At 35.0% G+C, this 22,607-nt stretch overlaps 1 protein-coding gene across 1 annotated transcript in view; it reads left to right on the top strand.

Moving 5' to 3' along the window:
• LOC136026858 (uncharacterized) overlaps nt 1-22,526 on the top strand; it is a 24,031-nt gene extending 1,505 nt beyond the window's left edge. The window contains exons 2-4 of the mRNA XM_065703580.1: nt 3,540-3,653; nt 11,397-11,474; nt 21,901-22,526. Coding sequence (XP_065559652.1) covers nt 3,540-3,653; nt 11,397-11,474; nt 21,901-22,457 — 749 coding nt within the window. The 3' untranslated portion in view covers nt 22,458-22,526. The remainder of the gene's footprint in view (nt 1-3,539; nt 3,654-11,396; nt 11,475-21,900) is intronic.
• The last annotated feature ends 81 nt before the right edge of the window (nt 22,527-22,607 follow it).

The following is a 22,607-nucleotide window of genomic DNA, read 5'->3' as shown; positions in this document are numbered from 1 at the left end:
GATCATTAGGGCTATTTGCAAGACCATTAGGAGGGATGCGGCGCATTTTCAAGAAAGCCGCCACAATATTTAGAAACAGGATAAAATAAATACCTAATAGAACAACTTTTATTCGTTTAACCTAATTCTTTCAGGATTGACCAACCGCTATATATATACCAAAAAATTTAACATCATAGTTTTATAACATTAAATAAAAAAAACAAGTTTTTTTTAACTGGAAGTAAGGAGCGACATTAAAGCTTAAAACGCACAGAAATTACTTCGTATATGAAAGAGGCTGCTACCTCATCAACGCCCCGTTCTTTACGCTAAAGTTTGACTCTTTCTCTCAATTCTTCTTTTTAAAACAGTAAAAATTTTAGCGTAAAGAGCGGGGCGTTGATGAGGTAGCAGCCTCTTTGATATACGAAGTAATTTCTGTGCGTTTTAAGTTTTAATGTCGCTCCTTACTTCCAGTTAAAAAAACATTTTTTTTTTTATTTAATTTCTGAACGTTTTTGAATCAATGCATGTTTTGATTTTGGCTCTCCGCAGAGGAATAATCAAAACGAAATTTGTATTTTTTTTTTTTTTTGCTAAATAGCTTTCTCGTAATTTTGATCGAATGATTTTGAGAAAAAAAGGGCGGGGGACGAAGCCTAGTTGCCCTCCGATTTTTTGGTTAATTAAAAAAGCAACTAGAACTTTTAGTTTTTTACGAATATTTTTATTGGTAAAAGATTTACGTAACTTATAAATTAGCTTACGTAAAGAACTTTTGTATTCTCATATTTTTATTACATATATGAGGGGATTCGCCCCATCGTCAGTACCTCGCTCTTTACACTAAAGCTTAAATTTTATCCCAATTCATTAAGAATGACCCCTGAATAACAAAAGCCGTAGAATAAATAGTTGAAATTACTAAAAATACTTTAGCGTAAAAAGCGAGGTATTAGAAGGAGGTGAGCCCCTCATATGGGTAATAATCTCTGTTTGTTTTAAGTTTTATTGCTGTTCCTTACTTCCAGCTGAAAAAGCTTTTTCACATTTATTTTTTAATTGTTTTTTTTTTTAAATAATGCTAGTAAATCCTGCTCTCCCTTCATGGAAATTTTCTTCTCCCATGACAAATTCTCGATGGAAAGTTCCCCCAGCATATCCTTCTCTTCTCAACCCCTCCCCCCAACCAAAAACTCCTCCTGAAAACGCCTGTATACTTCCCAATAACCATTACTATATATAAGCACAGGTCAAAGTTTGTAACTTGTTGCCCCTCCCACGGGGACTGTGGGGGAGTAATTCGTCCCCAAAGACATAGTTATAAGGTTTTTCGACTACACTGAATAAAATGGCTATCTCAGAATTTTTATCCGTTGACTTTGGGAAAATAATTAGCGTGGGAGGGGCCTAGGTGCCCTCCAATTTTTTTGGTCACTTAAAAAGGGCACTAGAATTTTTCATTTCCGTTAGAATGAGCCCTCTTGCAACACTCAAGGACAACTGGGTCGATACGATCACCCCTGGGAAAAAAAAAAACAAAAAAACAAATAAACACGCATCCGTGATCTGCCTTGTGGCAAAAAATGCAAAATTCCACATTTTTGTAGATAGGAGCTCGAAACTTCTACAGTAGGGTTCTCTGATACGCTGAATCTGATGGTGTGATTTTCGTTAAGATTCTATGACTTTTAGGGGGTGTTTCCCCCTATTTTCTAAAATAACGCAAATTTTCTAAGGCTCGTAACAATGATGGGTAAGACTAAACTTGATGAAACTTTTATATTTGAAACCAGCATTAAAATGCGATTCTTTTGATGTAGCTACTGGTATCAAAATTCCATTTTTTAGAGTTTTGGTTACTATTGAGCCGGGTCGCTCTTTACGAGCCGGGTAGTTTCATGCATGCGGGTCTGAAGATTTATCAAAGTCGTGTTTATCAGGTAACCCTACCACTAATATTTAAAACTAAATTATTGTTAAAGAAAGTTAGAGTTTGAATCTTTATAAGAAACTGACATAGATTTTTTTTTTTTAAATAGAGAATCGGTGTAGTTATTTTACTTTCTTTGGAAGGTAGTACTTGTAGAACCATCTCTAGGGTGATACTCGAGCTCAACCCCTTTTTATTTATTTAAAAAGTGGCGTAAATTCACAAGAATTGGGGGGAGGCTTGTAGTTTCTATTACGTTTTTTCAATGAAAATGCCAAATAAGTAATTTTACATGAAAGATACGCCCAAAAAGGTAATTTTCAAATCTAGGGGATGGACTAAGAATCTAGAAAACACAGGTCCTTGCCCCCCTCTCCAATTGAAGCCATTGTAAACAGTTTAAAACGTAAAGGCACGCACGCAGAATTCTGTTCGAGAGATTTAATACTATTTTCAATTACTCTGAGACTGTTTTTCTTTAAAATTTTGATTTAAAAACTGCAAATATTCTGTTTTAATTATAATTCAGATTATATATTTAACTCTGTTTTTACTCCTTTAATTAGAATCAATAATAAATCCCAATACATTTGTAATAATTCAGTATAACTCAGGCTAAAATAAAAGCCAATTAGTTGGAACTAGGTTGAATGCAACAAAGTAATAATGAAGTAATATAACAATTATATTAAATACTTATAATAAATATGCAATAATAAATACAATCTAATGATAACATAAAATCTATAATATAAAATCTATATTGTAAAATAAAATAATAAATCTATATTATTTTATTATATTATTCTTTTTTTATTATATAGTTTTTATTATATATTACATTTTTTATTATATTGATTATTTAATTATTTTTTTATTATATAGTATAAATCTATACTATAAAATAAAATCTATAATAATAAATAAAATCTAAAATATAAATAAAATAAATATAATAAAATATATAATAAAAAATTGTAATAATATATAATAATCATAATAACTATAATTATTATGTAAAACAATTTTTACAATTAAACAATTTACATATAAAACAATAAAACAATTATTAAAAACAGTTAAAATTCAAAAAACAGTTAAAACAGTTAAAAAACAAAGTAATATAATAATTAGTTACAAGGGATTAAGGGACAACGATCTTCACTTTCAATTTCTTTTCACAAATATTTGAGCAATGCTTTACACATGGCTTACCACGTGGCCTATATAATTTTGCTCAAAAAGCAATTTTTTTGCGCAGTGCCCTCCGTTGTCTTTTGGGCTATTTTACTTTATACAGAAAAAACATCATGAAGCTACCAAGAAGATTAACCCTAACTACTATTTAAAATTCAAAATTGAAAGCAAAGATATTTGGAGAAAAAAGCAAATTTATGTTCACGTCCGCATAATTCATTGACCCTATCTGTGCTTAGAGTAAAAAGGGGAATTCCCCTCTAACAAGGTGGCTTCAAATGTCTTTTTTAGAAGAATTTTCGTATATGTGGGTTAAAAATATACCTTTCTTCATCTTGCCGACTTGCCCTCCCAAAAGATTACGAAACCACCGTATATCCAAAGTCAAGTCGTAGAGTATCTACAGATGTTTTTTTTCCAATTTTAGCAAAGCCAAATGAAAGAGCGAGACGGGATGTTGTGACATTTGATGAAAAGATCGAAGAAAAGAAAGTTTCTAATGAAAAACCACAAGAAGCAGAAGAAATCGATGTCAGATATGGTAAGAGCATTGTGCTTTGCCAATTTGGGGTAATGAGCTGTAGGTAAAGACTGACCGGGAAAATAGTTACCAGAACTCTGAAAACAGAAGCTAGGGAAAAAAAGCGAATTTTGTTGCCTAAATTTCCCAAATTCCTAATTAGGAGTTTCGGAAACTCGCAGCCTAGGGTAAGAAGCAGGGAATTAGATGATATAGAATATATTTACTCTGGCAGAAATGATGAAGTACACAGACACGGATTAGGGCTCATGATGAATAAGGAAGCTGCAAAGTCTTGTTTAGCCTGGCAAGGAATTAATATTTGAATACGAATTGCTCATTTTATGTCTAAAAACATCAGGATATCAGTTATAGTCGTATATACTCCTGTTGAACCAACTGACAGAGATATTAGTGACCCGGATGAATTTTACTTACAGTTGCAAGAGCAAATAGACAGGGTCCCAGGAAGAAATGTGGTGTTTTTACTAAAAGATTTTAATGCCCAGGCTGGTAGAAATAGGGATAGATGGTATCTTAGCCTAAGTAAATTTGATCTGGGAAAAAAAACAGTAATGGCTAAAGACTTTTGCAATTTTGTAGGTATAACAATCTAGTTACAATCTATACGGTGTTTGGTCATTAAATGGCCCATAAATTGACATGGTATTTACGTGATGGTAAGACAACATACCTTATTGATTATGCTCCAGTAAACTGAAGACTGGCAGGATTAATACAAGATACTAGGGTATATAGGAGTGCTGTTATTAATGTTAAAAGTAAAGATCACCATCTAGTAGTGTCTTAAGTAGTGATTTAAAGCTGAAATTTTGGAAGGGTAACTACCTCCCAGAAAGTTATGATGTTGGTAGACTCCAGGATGAGAATTTGAGAGAACTCTTCCAGGAAAAGTTGAATACTAAGCTTGAGAGTTTAAAATTGACGAGAATTGACATTGAAAGTTATGATGTTGGTAGACTCCAGGATGAGAACTTGAGAGAAACCTTTTGACAATTTGAGAGAAACCATTTGAGAGGAACAGTTGAATACTAAGCTTGAGAGTTTAAAATTGACAAGAATTGACATTGAAAATTGGCATTGAAAGTTATGATGTTGGTAGACTCCAGGATGAGAGTTTGAGAGAAACCTTCCAGGAACAGTTGAATATTAAGCTTGAGAGTTTAAAATTCGACAATGTGGAAGATGGATGGAATAATAAAAAAAAAAATTGTGAAGTTACTGATGGTGTCTTGCGAGTTCAGGGACCTAAAATAGGTTTGAAAGTTAATATTAATAAGATAAAGTCACTAAGGCTAAGAATAAAAGAAGATGAAAAGGAGATATTTAGCGACAAAACTATTGTTCAGGTGGGCAGCTCCACTGGCCTTGGTAGTATTATTAGTAAAGATGGTGGGAGAAAACCCAAGGCTCAGGGTGTTTTTAACAGTAAAATTTTTTTTGGAAGAATATGAAGATAAGTCTGAAAACGAAGATTAGAATATCGGAAGGTGAACAGATCATAGTGGTCAAATATGGCTCTGAAGCATGGGCTTTCAGAAAAGTGGATAGAGATTCGCTAGATGTATTCTAGACAAATTCCTTACGGAATATTCTGGGTACCCGGCTGACTGACCGTATTTCAAACAGTAGGCTGTACGAAAAACGTGGTTCAATCCTGGTTTTTAGTGCTACAATGAAACAAAGGCGGAGATAGCTAGGGCACGTTCTGCAGATGAAGTATGACAGAGGCAAAAAAAAACTTGATTAACCGGCTGCCCATTGCTGTTGTGAAAAGGTCTCCAGCGTCAAAACGAGCATATATCACTACTGCAAACACATGCATAGCTAACCAGGCATTTGATGAGCAGAACCTTATCCGAAGAGGCTGACCTCCCCCCCCTTTTTTCTTCACGCTTGTGACGCAGTTTTTCAAGGATATGCGTCGATACTCCGATACTCATACGAAGGTGGTTACAGACTTGATTGTGATTGCGACCTCATTCTTTGATTGCATTGGAGTATCTGAACTATTTACTGTGTTTGGTGTCGGTACCAACCTAAAGCACGTTCCCATTCAAGAAATAGTTCAATTGACGAAATTACAGGCACTTTCGTTCTTCTACGCGTTTACAAGATGTGAAACCTCAAATCATAGGAAGGGTGTGCGAAAGCACAGGATGGTTGGCCCCCAGCCCCCCATTGCACTTCCTGGCTGAAGGGCCACGAAACGGAGATCAGCACCGTCAGTAAGGACTGTAAAGTCTAATGCCGTATCCTTTACTTTTTTTTACCTTTACCTCAAATCACCTGCTGCTTGTGACTTGGCAAAATATGTCGGGATTGACGGAGACTTTCCTTGAACTGACAAACACACCTTCCCAAGTGAGAGAACTCCAAGTACATGATGTGAAACGCTTTGTTATGAAGACATACGATGTAAAACAAGACCGCGACGACCTGAATGAATTTAGAGAAGAAACATTTCTACAAAAGACCAAGAACATTCAAGGACTTCCGTTAGTTTTACGTTCAGATTCGGAACTTCTCACATTGATTTCCCCATACTGGCTTATTCGAGTGGTCATAAACTTATATTATCTCCAGCCTGGGGAGGGTTTTACGCCCCTACTCTCAATTGAGACTCCCTGCTTCTGCTACTTCATAGTTCATTATTGTACTTGATAGTAAACTATTTCAAAGTCTAGTTATGTAATACCTATTGCAGAGTCTCTTTAAGAAAATGATGAAATTCGAGTTAAACTAAGCAAAAACTACCAAAGACATACCTTCAAATTCAAACTATAAATTAAATACAAAATATTTGAAACCTTTTTGAAATATTTTTTTAACCGTCAAAATTAAGTAAAATCTTAAAATAATCTAAAATAGTCAAAACTTAGGGTCAATGTTGGTATTACCGGAACAATTGTTTGGGGTCGTGAAACTATTGTTAATAGATGAATTTCGACTTTGTGAACATCTTTTCTCTCTCGCAAAACTACCGCACACTCACCTTTATGGAGTTATTCTGGCCCAAATATTCTTGTATTTACACATATAGAATTCCAATCATTTCTGTTATGGTTGATCGAATATTTGAAATCGCGAATCTGTAATAGTTTCGAAGCAAATTTGTGCTATATATTTGCACATTAGGGGGGGTGAAGCATAGCATATATTAGATACGTTGACCCCCCCCCCCTAATGTGCAAATATATAATAACTCAATAACGCTGAGTTTGCGGTAGTTTTGCATGAAAGAAAAGATGTCCAAAAAGTCAAGATGCATCTCGTAACAATAGTTTCATGACCCCAAACAATTGTTCCGGTAATACCAACATTAGACTAAACTTAGAACCAAACTTTTGGGAGATATATTGCCTTTCAAGGAAAAGAGTAAATAATATATAGTAAATAATAAGCAGTAATAGTAAGTCTATGAAATAGCTAAATAAATGTATTTTGCTCATGTCCTAGTATTGAGGCTGTGCCAATAATATAGATAATTAAAGAGCCGTACCTACAGGATTACATACAATTATTTGAGTTTTTAAGCATCATTGACATTACTTCTTGAAAAAAAAAACCATCAAAAATCCCGTTACTTCTTCGTCGCAATGACTACTTTTATCTCATCATATTGCACGAGTCTTGTTAATTATGTACAGGTTCTTGACATGGTGACGTAAGATGGTTAATAACGAGATAATAATTACTTAAGCGACCATTCACCTGACAGAGTTGTCGAGAGGGAACCAGTTAAAGCAATTGATCTTCCTTAATTTCTTTTCGAGCGGTCGTCCACTTTCAGAAATCGTGCAAAGCCTATGGCACATACCAAGCATGAAAGCAGTTCCATGTGCCAAGAATATGGCAGAGGCAAGCGCTTCGCAAGGAGAAGTGGCATGGCAACAGTGTGTCACGCGTGGTGGCAAAAAAATAATGTTCCCTGATATATTTCAAGTGACGAAGAGGGAGTAGCCCCCAATTTTCTTTTATATTTGTACCTAAAGCTAAAGTTTTGGTCAGTCCAAATTATCGAACAGTTCATGATAACGAACTGTAGTAAGGAGTGACCCAGCTCAATAGTAACCGAAACTCTCAAAAGTGGAATCTTGATACCAATAGTTAAATCAAAGAATTGCATTTTAATGCTGATATTCAATATATAAGTTTCATCAAGATCAGTTATACCCATCAAAATTTATGAGCCCGAGAAAATTTGTCTCATTTCAGACAATAGGAGGATACACCCACTAAAAGTCATACAATCATAACGAAAATCACACCATCAGATTCAGCGTATCAGAGAACTTTCCTGTAGAAGTTTCAAACTCCTATCTACAAAAATATGGAATTTTGTATTTTTTGCCAGAAGACACGTCACGGATCCGTGTTTATTTGTTTTTTTTTTTTTTTTTTTTTTTTGTTGTTGTTTTTTTTCCAGAGGTGATCATATCGACTGATTGGTCCTAAAATGTCGCGAGAGGGCTCTCAATTTAACGGAAATTAAAAGTTCTAGTGACCTTTTTAAGTGACCAAAAAAATTGGAGGGCACCTAGGCCCCCTCCCACGCTCATTTTTCCCAAAAGTCACCGGCTCAATAGTAACCAAAACTCTAAAAAATGGAATTTTTATGCCAATAGTTACATCAAAAGAATAGCATCCTAATGCTGATTTTAAATATATAAGTTTCATCAAGATTAGTCTTACCCATCAAAAGTTACGAGCCTGAGAAGATGTGGCCCATTTTAGAAAATAGAGGGAAATATCCCATAAAAGTCATACGATCTTAACTAAAATCACACCATCAGATTCAGCGTATCAGAGAACTTTACTGTAGAAGTTTCAAGCCCCTATTTACAAAAATGTGGAATTTAGCATTTTTTGCCAGAAGACAAATCACAGATGCGTGTTTATTTGTTTTCTATCTTTTTTTTCCCCCAGGGGTGATCGTATTGACTCAGTGGTTCTAAAATGTCGCAAAAGGGCTCATTCTTACGGAAATTAAAAGTTTTAGTGCCCTTTTTAAGTGACCAAAAAATTGGAGGGCACCTAGGCCCCCTCCCACGCTCATTTTTTCCTCAAAGTCCAGAATCAAAATTCTGAGATAGCCATTTTATTCACCATAGTCGAAAAACTTAATAACTATGTCTTTGGGGACGACTTACTCCCCCGCAGTCGCCATGGGACGGACTGCAAGTTACAAACTTTGACCTGTGTTTACATATAGTAATGGTTACTGGGAAGTGTACAGACGTTTTCAGGGGGATTTTTTTGGTTTGGAGGGAGAGTTGAAGGGGGGGGGGGGGTTACGTGGGAGGATCTTTCAATGGAGGAACGTTTTATTGGGGAAGAGACTTTCAATGGAGGGGGCGCAGGATTTTCTAGCATTATTTAAAAAAAAACAATGAAAAAATGAATATGAAAAGTTTTTTGCACTGAAAGTGAGGAGCAGCATTAAGACTAAAAACGAAAAGAAATTATTACGCATATGAGGGGTTTATTTCCTCGTAATACCTCGCTCTTTACGCTAAAGTATTTTTAGTAATTTCAACTATTTATTCTACAGACTTTGTGATTCAGGGGTCATTCTTAAGGAATTAGGACAAAATTTAAGCTTTAGTGTAAAGAGCGAGGTATCGACGAGGGGTGAGCCCCCTCATATACGTAATGAAAGCACACGAATATAGAAGTTCGCTACGTAAGTTAATTTGTAAGTTACGTATATTTTTTACTTGTGAAAACGTTCGTAAAAAATTAAAAGTTATAGTTGCCTTTTTAAGTAATCAAAAAATTGGAGGGCAACTAAGCCTCCTCTCTCGCTCCTTTTTTTTTCAAAATCTTCTGATTAAAACTATGAAAAAGCCATTTAGCCCCCAAAAAATTAATATGCAAATTTCGTTTTAATTATTTATGCGTGGAGAGCCAAGATAAAAAAAAAAATGCATTAATCAAAAAACGTCCAGAAATTAAACAACAACAAAACAAGTTTTTTTTTAATGAAAGTAAGCAGCAACATTAAAACTTAAAACGAACCAACATTACTTCGTATATGAAAGGGGCTTTTCCTCCTCCGTCCCGCTCTTTACGCTATTTTTTATTACTGTTTTAAAATTAGAGTTAAGAGAAAGAGTCAAACTTTAGTGTAAAGAGCGGGGCGTTGACGAGGAAAAGCCCCTTTCATATATGGAGTAATTTTTGTTCGTTTTAAGTTTTAATGTCGCTCCTTACTTTCATTTAAAAAAAAAACTTGTTTTTTTTTGTTTAATTTACATATAGTAATGGTTACTGGGAAGTGTACAGACGTTTTCAGGGGGATTATTTTTGTTTAGGGGGATATTTGAGGGGGGGTTACGTGGGAGGTTATTTCCATGGAGAAACTTTTCATGGGGGTAGAGAATTTCAATGAAAGGGGCGCAGGATTTTCTATCATTATCTGAAAAAACAATGAAAAAATAAATATGAAAAGTTTTTTCTACTGAAAGTAAGGAGCAGCATTAAAACTTAAAACGAACAAAAATTATTACGTATATGAGGAGTTTACCTCCTCGTTATACCTCACTCTTTACGCTAAAGTATTTTTAGTAATTTCAACTATTTATTCTACGACCTTTGTGATTCAGAGTTCATTCTTAAGGAATTGGGACAAAATTTAAGCTTTAGGGTAAAGAGCAAGGTATCGATGAGGGTTGAACCCCCTCATACACGCAATAAAAACATACGAATATAGAATTTCGTTACGTAAATTAATTCGTAAGTTACGTATATTTTTTACCAATTAAAATGTTTGTACAAAATTAAAAGTTCTAGTTGCTTTTTAAACAATCAAAAAATTGGAGGGCAACTAAGTCTCCTCCCTCGCTCTTTTTTTCTCAAAATCTTCCGGTTAATTGCAATTAATTAATATGCAAAATTCGTTTTAATTATTTACATGCGGAGAGCCAAGATCAAAACATGCATTAAATCAAAAACGTCCAGAAATTAAATTAAAAAAAAAAGTTTATCTTGTTTTATAATTAACATTAGTTATTCGAGCGAAATATTAATTTTGGTATATCGGTATACTAATACATGAAAGTAATTAGTGAGTAAAGAAATTATAAAATTTATACGAAAATAAGTTATGCTTGGATAAAACTCGGTAATATTCATTTTTTCTATATCGTTGCTGTTAAGAAAATCTTACAATGAGAATAATCACGCTAACACATAATCATGTCAAAATAATTTTCATTATTCTTTTCTTTTCAATATTCGATTTTGACCAGGAGAGCATTAGGAATGCAGGAGAGCATTAGGAATGAGGTTTTCAATGTATCTCAAAGTGATTACCACTCTCTAATGTATTAAATAAAAAAAAAATGTATTTTTTTTTAAATGAAAGTAAGGAGCAACATTAAAACTTAAACGAACAGAAATTACTCCGTACTTGAAAGGAGCTTTTCCTCCTCAACGCCCCGCTCCTTACGATAAAGTTTCTTACTGTTTTAAAAATAGAGCTAAAAGGAAGAGTCAAACTTTAGCGTAAAGAGCGGGGCGTTGAGGAGGAAAATCCCCTTTCATATACGGAGTAATTTCTGTTCGTTTTAAGTTTCAATGTTGCTCCTTACTTTCATTTAAAAAAACTTGTTTTTTTTTTATTTAATACCAATAAGCTCCAAAACACCGCGATGGAGGTATGGCGTTTTAAGTTGTATAGCCCTGGGAAAATATAAAATTTCACAGGAGTCAGCTAACCACAATCCCATTTATTCATAGGTAATAGAAGACCAGTTGTTGCTGGAAGTCAGTATGGATCAAGTTATGGCTCCGGAGGAGGCTACGGACTGAATACAGGTAAATTGAAAAGCAAACCGTTTTTTTTTTTTTTTTTTTTTTTTATTCATCTCTTGCAAAATTCAGGCTAAGAATTGTTTTCGAGCCAGGCAATTATGCAGAAACTTATTTTGAGGGGAGGGGGGCAAATAAATAAAGACAAATTATTTGAGAAATCATGAATAATCGTAACCATATCGAAATTTTTTAGAACCTGTGTCCTTAGCAGCCTCTCTTCTTCGCATATACCATTTTTGAAGAATCTAAAATATCTTCTGTGGTCGCTAGCTACTAGCCTTTACAAACGTTAACTACGAGTTAAAACGTATATGTAGTAATACTAATTAACAAAATATCTCTCATGTGCTAATGGTATCGTTGCCTAGAGGCGTGTGTCTATTGAGTTCCTGCCAGGCTGATGACCTTTTTTGGTGTTAATAGCATCTTTACAGGTAACAATATAATTTTAGACCCTAACACTCGACAGAGCATGCTTGCGTTGTACTTATGAATCCCGTCCATTAAGTTGCGGATTCAATTGAGATCCTACGAGGATGTTTCTTGGTGCGCGTTAAGTTTTTCACAATTTAAGTGATAAAATAATGTTTTGTACATAAAATGTCTCATGGTGTATTAAGATAAATCTACTAATCAATACAAATCTACTAATGTTTTAATTGCATTTCGCTGGAAGAATATGGGTATGGATCTAGATAACCTAAATACTGTATGAGTCACGGTTCCTTACTTGTGTCTCTTCTATTTACAATATTAAATGAAAAAATAGGTTTTTCTTTAACTGTAAGTATGGTGCAATATTAAAACTTAAAACGAACAGAAATTATCTGTAAATGAATGGGTTTACCCCCTTCTCAATACCTCGCTCCTTACGCCAAAGTTTGACTTTTTGTCCCAATTCTCTAAGAAGGACTTCTGAAACACAATTGCCGTATAATTAGAGTAAAAAGAGTTCTTACGTTCTTAAATACTTTAGCGTGGAGAGTGAGGTACTGAGAAGAGGACCTCATACACGGAATATTTTTTTCGCTTTAAGTCCTAATGTTGTTCCTCACTTTCTATTGAAAAAACTTTTTTCTTCATTTAATTTCTGATCGTCTTTCATATAATACCTTAAAATCTGGCTTCTCCTCCATAAAAAATTCCTTCCACCACGGGAAACCCCTCCATGGAAAGTTCCTTCCACTTAATACCTTTATACCCTTCCCGGAAATTATACCCTTCCCGGAAAATTACCTCCGGACATTCCATCTTCGCTGAAAATTCCTCTCGTAAATTTTTTTGCGGATGATTCCGCCTGAAAATTTTTCCATTGCATGCGTTCATTTGAAAGACTTTACGTGCCTCCATTTTAGGGATACTTAGCAAAGATCGATGTGGCTTCCCATGACTTTTTTTTTTACGGGTCACTTTGTGCAAAAGTGGCGTTCGTTGAAACTCGGGAAGGGGCTAGTTCTTAGGAAACCAAACTTTTAATGTCCCTTTTAAGCATTGAAGGTGACTGATAAAGGTAAAATAGGATGGTGAGAATTAAGATAAAGCTTCACAGACATATAAATGGAGATGCATTTCGTTGCTTTGGTGCATTTGTGGCCATAGAACTTTGCGTGGGGTCCTGATTATATTCTTCTGTAAATTGCTGGGTGAGGATCTTGTTTTAAAGAGCCATATTCTAGTTCTTCATACCAAAGTTTTTCAATTCTAGGAAAAAAAAAGTTTCCACGTCTATTCTTACATATATAAACTATCCAAACAATCTGGGTGTGTTGATGTTTCTTTGTTACCCATGGACCCCTATCTCGCCTTAAGTTCTTCTCGTGTCCGCTTGACCTCTGTACCAAACAACACTACCTCGATCTGACTGTTTATGATAACTTTATCTCTTATTTTTTAGCTACCTTTGCAGGAGTATACTACTCCTGCTCTGCCTATCCCTGATTTTAGACTGCTGATACATAAAAAATATCAATACTATTGCTATTTACTATTGTATTTACCTCCAAAAAAGGTTCCTTTTAATACTATTCTGTCTTGTGCTATTTATTAAATTGGACGTGGTAACGAACAGTAAGTAACGAACGGTCAAGACTTATAGTAACGAAAACTAGAGAAAGGGAATTTCGTTTACAAATGCCAAAACGATTGACTGTTTACGTTGATTGTGAATATTTAATGTTTCACCAAAGAAATTTAATCTCTAGTGCTCCTTGATTTTATAAAATATTTTCAGACTATATCTTTGTTATGGGTAATGCAAAGTGAAAACACATCAATTGTTGTTTACAGTTTTACATTTTTGAATCAAAAAATTATATTCTCATTTCAACTGAGACAAGCGAGGGGAAGGGGGATTGGGAAAGGCAATTTCTTTTCTTATGGATAGTTTTATGTTTGTAGCATATGATGTTTTGAAGTGTGTCCAGTTCGGCTGCTATTTAATCTTCTTAAAAAGAAGTGTAGATCACATCTAAGGTTTAAAGTACATTTTTTTGTTAAAGCTGTCGTGATTGAAAGGAGTGAAGGTGGTTTTTATTGGTGGTTACACTCTTTTGTATTTTTGTGGTAATTTTTATCTCATTTCACTCTTTCACTCGAATGACGGAGAAAATCACAATTTTTCTCATTTCTCACTAAAACACTATACTTTCATTATTCTAAGAAAATTTCAAAATTCAAATTAGATTGTTCGAGTCAAAGAATACAACTGCTCATTGGTGCTTTGCCTCCAGCCTGTACCGTATCACACCCATCCAATTACCTTTCTGGGGTTTCCATTTAAGAAGAAGAAGATTAAATTTTGAAGTAGAGAATCAAATTATCCACCGTCTTGGTATCTTGTAAAAATATGAAAAGAACTATTCTTCTCGAAAATTCAAAAAGTGATCATGCCTCCCTGCTGCAGAAAGGTGTTATAAAAGCAACCATTGGAATACAACTTTGTAATGTTTTTTTGCTACTGTCACAGTGATAAATTTGCAAAAACGTTCTGCACGTCCATCTCATTAGTCAAGGAGCGGGCGTTAGTCATGAAAACATAGGGCAGTTGCGATTTGGCAGACAGGAGCCTAGGACATAAAACAGAAGGAGTTTCGCTGGAATCAACAGAAACAGTCACATAAGCATACCATGGCGTAAGACTTGGTGGGATTTCATAGTGCATCTGACAGTTTATTTTTACGAGGGACCGAAGTCTAACTTTTTGTTTAGTATTCAATCTGGTCGACAGATCTGAAACATGCACTGGGATAAAATGCCACTTGTTCCTTTTGCTTCCGCGCTTGCCTCTGCGTGTGCGTCTATAGGTGATTTCCAGCAATGTTACAACATTGTTATCTGACCCAAATTGCACCAGGTTGAAAAATGTAGATGGCGTTGCTACGTGTCGAAGTGAATAAAGTTCGTAAATCTGTCGATTTTTCGATTGTGAGTGGCATGAATATTCTACTAAACAAAGTCAAAAGGATCAAGTCTTTGATTATTTACATTGCCAGGGCAAGAAATTAGGAACGTAGCACTAACAAGCTAAACAAGGCATGGATACAAAGCAGGTATTCAGCGCTTGCTATGTCATCTTAGCCATTCTAATTATTATTAGTATTATTCCATACACTACGCTCCATCCTCAAAGAAGCGAAAAATTTTACAACTAGCCATGGCCAGGATTGATTTTTCTCTTTCGACGTTTGAAAATTATTTTTTTTGCTTTTTATTAAATTTGTTATTTTTCTACCTAACAGTTTGCACGTTTATAATATACAGTTTTATGGTAAATAAAAACAAACTTGACCCGTGCTAGTATATCCTTTACGTAATGTATTATTGGTAGTTTTGTGAAAATTTATTGAATTCATTGACTTGAAGGACAAACAAGGATAAAGCTTATTTTTTCAGTATTGTTAAGGGTAAAGCCTGATGTTGAGTCCTGAACTGACAGGGGTAGAACAAAAATGATCTTTAATGTTATCTTAGATTTACTTTAAGTTCACTTTTACAATATTTCAATTTTTACAGCAGAAATAAAACCCATATTAATTAGTAAGTGGCTGTAACACTCAACAAGCCACATGATGCTAGCCAATAAATATGTTTTTACAAGACATGCCTTTATATTGTTTATATACAAATTTATTTTCCAGTATATAGAACAGTCCTATTTTTAAATTTTATTTCATATTATTGTTATATCCTCTTATTATCTCAAAATATTTGATTTTTTTTACCTAAAAAAATCTCTGTTGGTACTAGGCTATCAACATACTACTTGTCAGAGGTCGATGTGACTAAGACCAATACTTAACACAATTTACTTTGTTTCTGTTATATTGACAGTGTTGGCTAAATCCAAAAATTCTTGGGTATGTTTCTGGCTGGTGCAGTAAATCGTGCATATGCACCTCCTGCCTTTATTGTTTGAGGCAATATTTTAACAAAGTTCAACAAAGAGTGGCTATCCAATTCGCTTGATCTGATAAAAGTAGTAAACATTCCCACCCATCAAAGTGGCAGTACCTTAGACCTAATATTTACCAATGTCAGTGAACTTTAGCGTCCTCCCCTCTCAATGGGCTCATTACAGGCCGCTGATCATTTTGTAATCCTGTTACAAGTGAAGAATGACATGCCAAAGCTGAAAAGAAGCAAAGTGACAGGTCATCTCCTAAGCCGGGACTCTATATGCGTCTTTGGTCGATGGATTAGAAATTACTCAGTCGACGAAATATGCTCCGTTACTGACTTGAACATCAAGGTTTTGACTGATCAAACTTAGATGTTAACCGCCAAGTTGAGGGTGCATTTCAGGAGTTAAAATTTACGGAACCACATTGCTAGTGTTCGTAGATATGCTAAAAAGAAGTATGTTATTGAGGAAGTTCCTGCTTGATAGTGATTCACGTAAGTGTCATTCAGCAGTCAAATATATAATTGAAAAATCTGTTAATAGTGAGCTACGAACGCTGAAAACAGATTGGACTTTTATATTCTCACAAGAATTTAATTCTATCTTTACCGAAATCTGTACCACGTACACATCATTGAGTGAAGTTGAGTTGAATACTCTGATGGAAGACTGCGATTGCGATGAAATCAAACAAGTTTCTGTGTAACAAGTTTAAAGGAAGATATGAAAACTGCGAAATGACTGTGCTTCTTATCTTGGCGAGTTGCCAGTAAAACTTTTGCGAGAATCTATATATATAAAAATAAGTTGTCTGTGTGTGTGTGTCGAGTGACGTCATGTTTATGTGTCGACTGACATCATGTTTTCGACTGACGAAATTACAGACCGGGACATCGGGACACACATGACGACCGGGACACCGGGACATCTATCTATATCTATATATATAAAAATAAGTTGTCTGTGTGTGTGTCGAGTGATGTCATGATTGTGTGTCGACTGACGTCATGTTTATCGACTGACGAAATTACAGACCGGGACATGAGGACACAAATGACGACCGGGACAACGAGACATCTATTCTATCTATTCTATATATATACATATATATATATATAAATAAGTTGTCTGTGTGTGGGTCTGTCGGGTGACGTCATGTTTGTGTGTTGACTGACGTCATGTTTGTTGATTGACGAAATTACACACCGGGACATCGGGACACAAATGACGACCGGGACACTGGGACATAGGGAATATAAATGACGACCGGGACACTCAAAGAGAAAGCGACCGGGACACAAGGAATGTTCGATTAGCAATGACCATCAAACAAGCACCGGGACACAAATGACGACCGGAACACAGGGAATATAAATGACGACCAGTACATAAGTAAAAAAAACTAAAAAAACTAAAAAAAGGTAAAAACTACAAAAAACTAAAAAGAAAAAAAAAATATATAAATGACGACGGCGACACAGGGAATGGTCGATTAGCATTCACCATCAACAAAGCTCAAGGGCAATCATTAGAATCATGAGGTATAGATCTGAATACGGATTGTTTTCCCATGGACCATTATATGTTGCATGTTCAAGAGTCGGTAAACCTGACAATCTATTTCTATTTATTATTTCGCGCCACCCCAACAGCTAGTAGGGAATATAAATGACGACCGGGACGCTCAAAGAGAAAGCGACTGGGACACAAGGAATGTTCGATTAGCAATCACCATCAAAAAAGCACCGGGACACAAATGACGACCGGGACACAGGGAATATAAATGACGACCAGGACACTCAAAGAGAAATTACAAACCGGGACACCGGAGCACAAATGACGACCGGGACAAAAATGACGACCGGGACACAGGGAATATAAATGACGACCGCGACACTCAAAGAGAAATTACAGACTGGGACACCGGGACACAAATGACGACGGGGGCGCAGGGAAGCAACAACAACGGGGACGCCGAGGGGACACAGGGGGATATATAAATGACGACGGGGACACAGAGAATGTTCGATTTGCAATCATCATCAACAAAGCTCAAGGGCAATCATTAGAATAATGAGTTATAGATCTGAATACAGATTGTTTTTCCCATGGACAATTATATGTTGCATGTTCAAGAGTCGGTAAACCTGACAATCTATTTATATGCACTGACAATGGGACAGCGAAGAATGTTGTATATTCGCAAGTTTTACGTAGTTAAAAACATATATATATATATATATCTATATATATAAAAATAAGTTGTCTGTGTGTGGATCTGTGGATCAGGTGACGTCACCTGAAAAAACTGGATCAGGTGACGTCAAAACTGAAAAAACTAAAAAAAGGCAAAAACTACAAAAAAAACTAAAAACTAATAAAAAAAATAAAAAAGCTAAAAAACTAAAAAAAGGCAAAAACTACAAAAAAACTAAAAACTAATAAAAAAAGCTAAAAAACTAAAAAAACTAAAAAAAAAGGCAAAAACTACAAAAAAAACTAAAAACTAATAAAAAAAATAAAAAAGCTAAAAAACTAAAAAAACTAAAAAAACTAAAAAAAGGTAAAAAACTAAAAAAACTAAAAACTAAAAAAAACTAAAAAAAAGGAAAAAACTGAAAAATAAGCTAAAATAAAGGTAAAAACCAATAAAAAACTAAAAAAAAAACTGAAAAAACTAAAAAAAGGCAAAAACTACAAAAAAAACTAAAAACTAATAAAAAAAGTAAAAAAGCTAAAAAACTAAAAAAACTAAAAAAACTAAAAAAAGGTAAAAAACTAAAAAAAAAAAATAAAATAAAAAAAAAACTAAAAAAAAGGAAAAAACTGAAAAATAAGCTAAAATAAAGGTAAAAACCAATAAAAAACTAAAAAGAAAAAAAGGAAAAAACTAAAAAAAATTTTCATCTAAAAAACTAAAAAAAACTAAAAAAGGTAAAAACTAAAAGAACTAAAAAAGAAAAAAATAAATGACGACACTCAAAGAGAAAGCGACCAGGACAAAAGGAATGTTCGATTAGCAATCAACAAAGCACCGGGACACAGGGAGTATAAATGACGACCAGGACATAAGTAAAAAAAAAAACTAACAAAACTAAAAAGAAGGTAAAAACTACAAAAAAAACTAAAAAGAAAAAAAAACTTAAAACTAATAAAAAAACTAAAAAATCTAAAAATCTAAATAAACTAAAAAAGAAAAAAAAAGGAAAAAAATAAAGGAGAAAAACAAAACTAAAAAACGAATGTATATACAGACCGGGACACCGGGATACAAATGACGACCGGGACACAGGGAATATAAATGACGACCGGGACACAGGGACACAACTACAACGGGGACACCGGGGGAAACAGGGGGATATAAATGACGACCGGGACAAAAAAACTAAAAAGAAAAAAAAACTAAAAACTAATAAAAAAACTAAAAAATCTAAAAATCTAAATAAACTAAAAAAGAAAAAAAAAGGAAAAAAATAAAGGAAAAAAACAAAACTAAAAAACGAATGTATATACAGACCGGGACACCGGGATACAAATGACGACCGGGACACAGGGAATATAAATGACGACCGGGACACAACTACAACGGGGACACCGGGGGAAACAGGGGGATATAAATGACGACCGGGACACCGGGACAGGGAATGGTCGATTAGCAATCACCATCAACAAAGCTCAAGGGCAATCATTAGAATCATGAGGTATAGATCTGAATACAGATTGTTTTCCCATGGACCATTATATGTTGCATGTTCAAGAGTCGGTAAACCTGACAATCTATTTATATGCAAAGACAATGGGACAGCAAAGAATGTTGTATATTCGCAAGTTTTACGTAGTTAAAACCATATATATATATATATATATATATATATATATATATATATATATATATATATATATATATATATATATATATATATATATATATATATATATATATATATATATATATATATATATATATATATATATATATATATCTATCTATATTCACAGGTGGGACATAGGGACACAACTACAATGGCGCGTAACTATTATGGCGCGTAACGACTTACGCGCGCGGGGGGGCTTGGGGGGGGCGCGAAGCGCCCCCACCAACTAGGTGTTGGGGTGGCGCGAAGCGCCACCCCAACAGCTAGTATATATATATATATATATATATATATATATATATATATATATATATATATATATATATATATATATCTATATTCACAGGTGGGATACAGGGACACATCAACAATGGCGCGTAACTAATATGACGCGTAATGACTTACGCACACAGGGGGGGGGGCTTGGGGGGTGCAAAGCGTCCACACCAACTAAGTGTTGGGGTAGCGCTTCGCGCCACCCCAACAGCTAGTTTGCTATATTTCTTGCAAAACCTCTAACTTCAGTCATTAATGAGTGCTTCAATGATCAGTTGTTCCCCCAGCTTTAGAAACAAGCTTTTGTGCATTTCGTTCCAAAGGTGAAACATCTCAAAAGCTGTGATTAGTTAAGACTCATTTCAATCACACTGAACCTTGCCAAAGTCACTGAGTCCTTTATTCACCGTGAACTTGTATCGCCAATATGGCGACATATATGGCCAATATGATTGTTTAAAAGGGTCTAACTTTAGTTAAAAGGGTGTGTTAAAAGGGTTTGTCAAAAAGGGTGCAAATTTAGTTAAGCTTATCATCTGAACCTACAATGGCTCGAATCTGAGGACGCTTTAGTTGATTTTCTACTCGTTGATTACAGGAAAGCATTTGATTTTATTAGATTGAAGTACCTTGTGGCTGCTACGAATCTTAAGAGAATGGGCACACGTAAACATATCTTAATGCTTGTTATTGATTTCCTACGTTTCCAGTACCAGCGAGCCTATGCCTTCTTTCCTAGGGGTTTTGACTCTGACTGGGAAGGGATTACATGTAGAGCCCTTCAAGGCACCAAATTGGCTACTCTAATTTTTCTCGCGGTAATTAATTTTTATTGACAACATGGATGACCGATTTAAATACGTAGACGATCTATCTGCACTTCTAAAGCTCGCAGTAGATATAACCCAAGTTATGCCCCGATTCCGCCCTGATCTTCTAACAGAATTCAGAGAAGAATGCAGCACAAATAGTTTGCTGACCAGAGAAAACAAAACATAAATCTTAAGATTTAGTCCACTGAAACGAGATCTAGTTTGCCCAACTCCCTTTTTTTTCGTTTGTATCGTCAGCTACAGTCCTGGGTGTTAATTTCAATGTTGATTGCTCATTTTGTGCTCATGTTCAAGGGCTAGTCCAAAAAGGAAAATAGGCTCTAAGTTCTTTGATTTCAATGCACCGCTTGGGTTTCCCTGTAAATCAGCTGAAAACGGCATATCTACCATACATACGTCCCATATTAGAATATGCTATCCCGTTAGAAGGCCTCAGATTCATAATATTGAAAATCTAAGTGATGATGTGGAAGGATTCCAAAAAAGAACGGTTCAAATCCTCCTTGGAAAAAAATTTATAGATTAAAAGTCTACTCTTGAGTCTTTAAAGATTGAAACTCTTAGAGTTTCGGGCAATCGATACTGACAGTTGATAATACGTTTGAGGCAATTTCTCCTTGCCAGCCCCTACGTACCAACATTTTCTATCCCCTGCTGCCAGCTCAGAAGTTATACCAGAAAGAAGAACAAATTAGTGCCAGTGACTTGTAGAACTAATCGATTTAACAATTCATTTGTGGTGTTTTTATCAGTGGCTATAACAAATGCCTTAGGAGTAGGTTTGTAAATGACAGCGACATTTAGTTTGTGATTTTTATCTACGAATATGAAAATAAATTATTTCTGATATCTGATTTGCAATAATGATAACAAATACCATAAACAAACACCACCTAAAGCTAAAATACCATTGATATAAAAAATCCTAAAAAAATAAGCAATTAAATATTAGTAGTCTGATAAGCACCAGACAATGAAAATGCCATTCTTTTTTCTATTTCTGCTTCTTTTTTTATTATTGCTAATAAGGTAAACTTTCCTTTCAGGTAGTCTTGGCGGATCAGGGTATGGTACAGGCTACGGGAACAGTGGCTACGGTGCTGGCTATGGCAACAGTGGCCACAGTTTAGGCTATGGCAGTACTGGTTATGGCAATACAGGCTTTGGTCAAGGAGTTGGCGATCAATCATACCAATCAAGCCTTAGTTTGCTTCAGACAAGCCAAGTCAGTGGCTTAGGTGGGGGACTAGGATACCAACAAGATCTTGGTAGCTATGGTGGTACCAGCGGATATGGTGGTGTTGGAGGCTATGGTAGTGCTGGAGGCTATGGTGGTGTTGGAGGCTATGGTAATTCTGGATATGGCAGCACTTATGGAAGTGGCTATGGCACTGGCTATGGTTCTCAAAACGGACTAGGATATCAGCCAGGTCAAGGATATGGAGGAGCAAACGTGCAATTTACAAATATTGGACCGAATGGACGACCAGCACTTGTTTATGAGGCTCCAGGAATATCGATTTATCTTAGGAACAAGAAAAAGGAGGATGGATCACCGAAAGAACTTGAAAAGCCGAAAGAGTCGGAAAAGAAGAAAGAATAGAATTTTCATGTTATTTATATATTTAATATTGATATAAACTGTTCAAAAAATGTTTTAAAGAAGACAAAACTTTTAAAATATCGTGTTGTAGTAAATAACTGCTTCTTTTTCTTTTTATGTTCGTATATGCAAAAACAAGGAATTTGCTTC

This window comes from Artemia franciscana, chromosome 5, assembly GCF_032884065.1.
Source record: "Artemia franciscana chromosome 5, ASM3288406v1, whole genome shotgun sequence".
Taxonomy (NCBI): domain Eukaryota; kingdom Metazoa; phylum Arthropoda; class Branchiopoda; order Anostraca; family Artemiidae; genus Artemia; species Artemia franciscana.
This window is presented reverse-complemented; position numbering and strand designations above follow the sequence as displayed.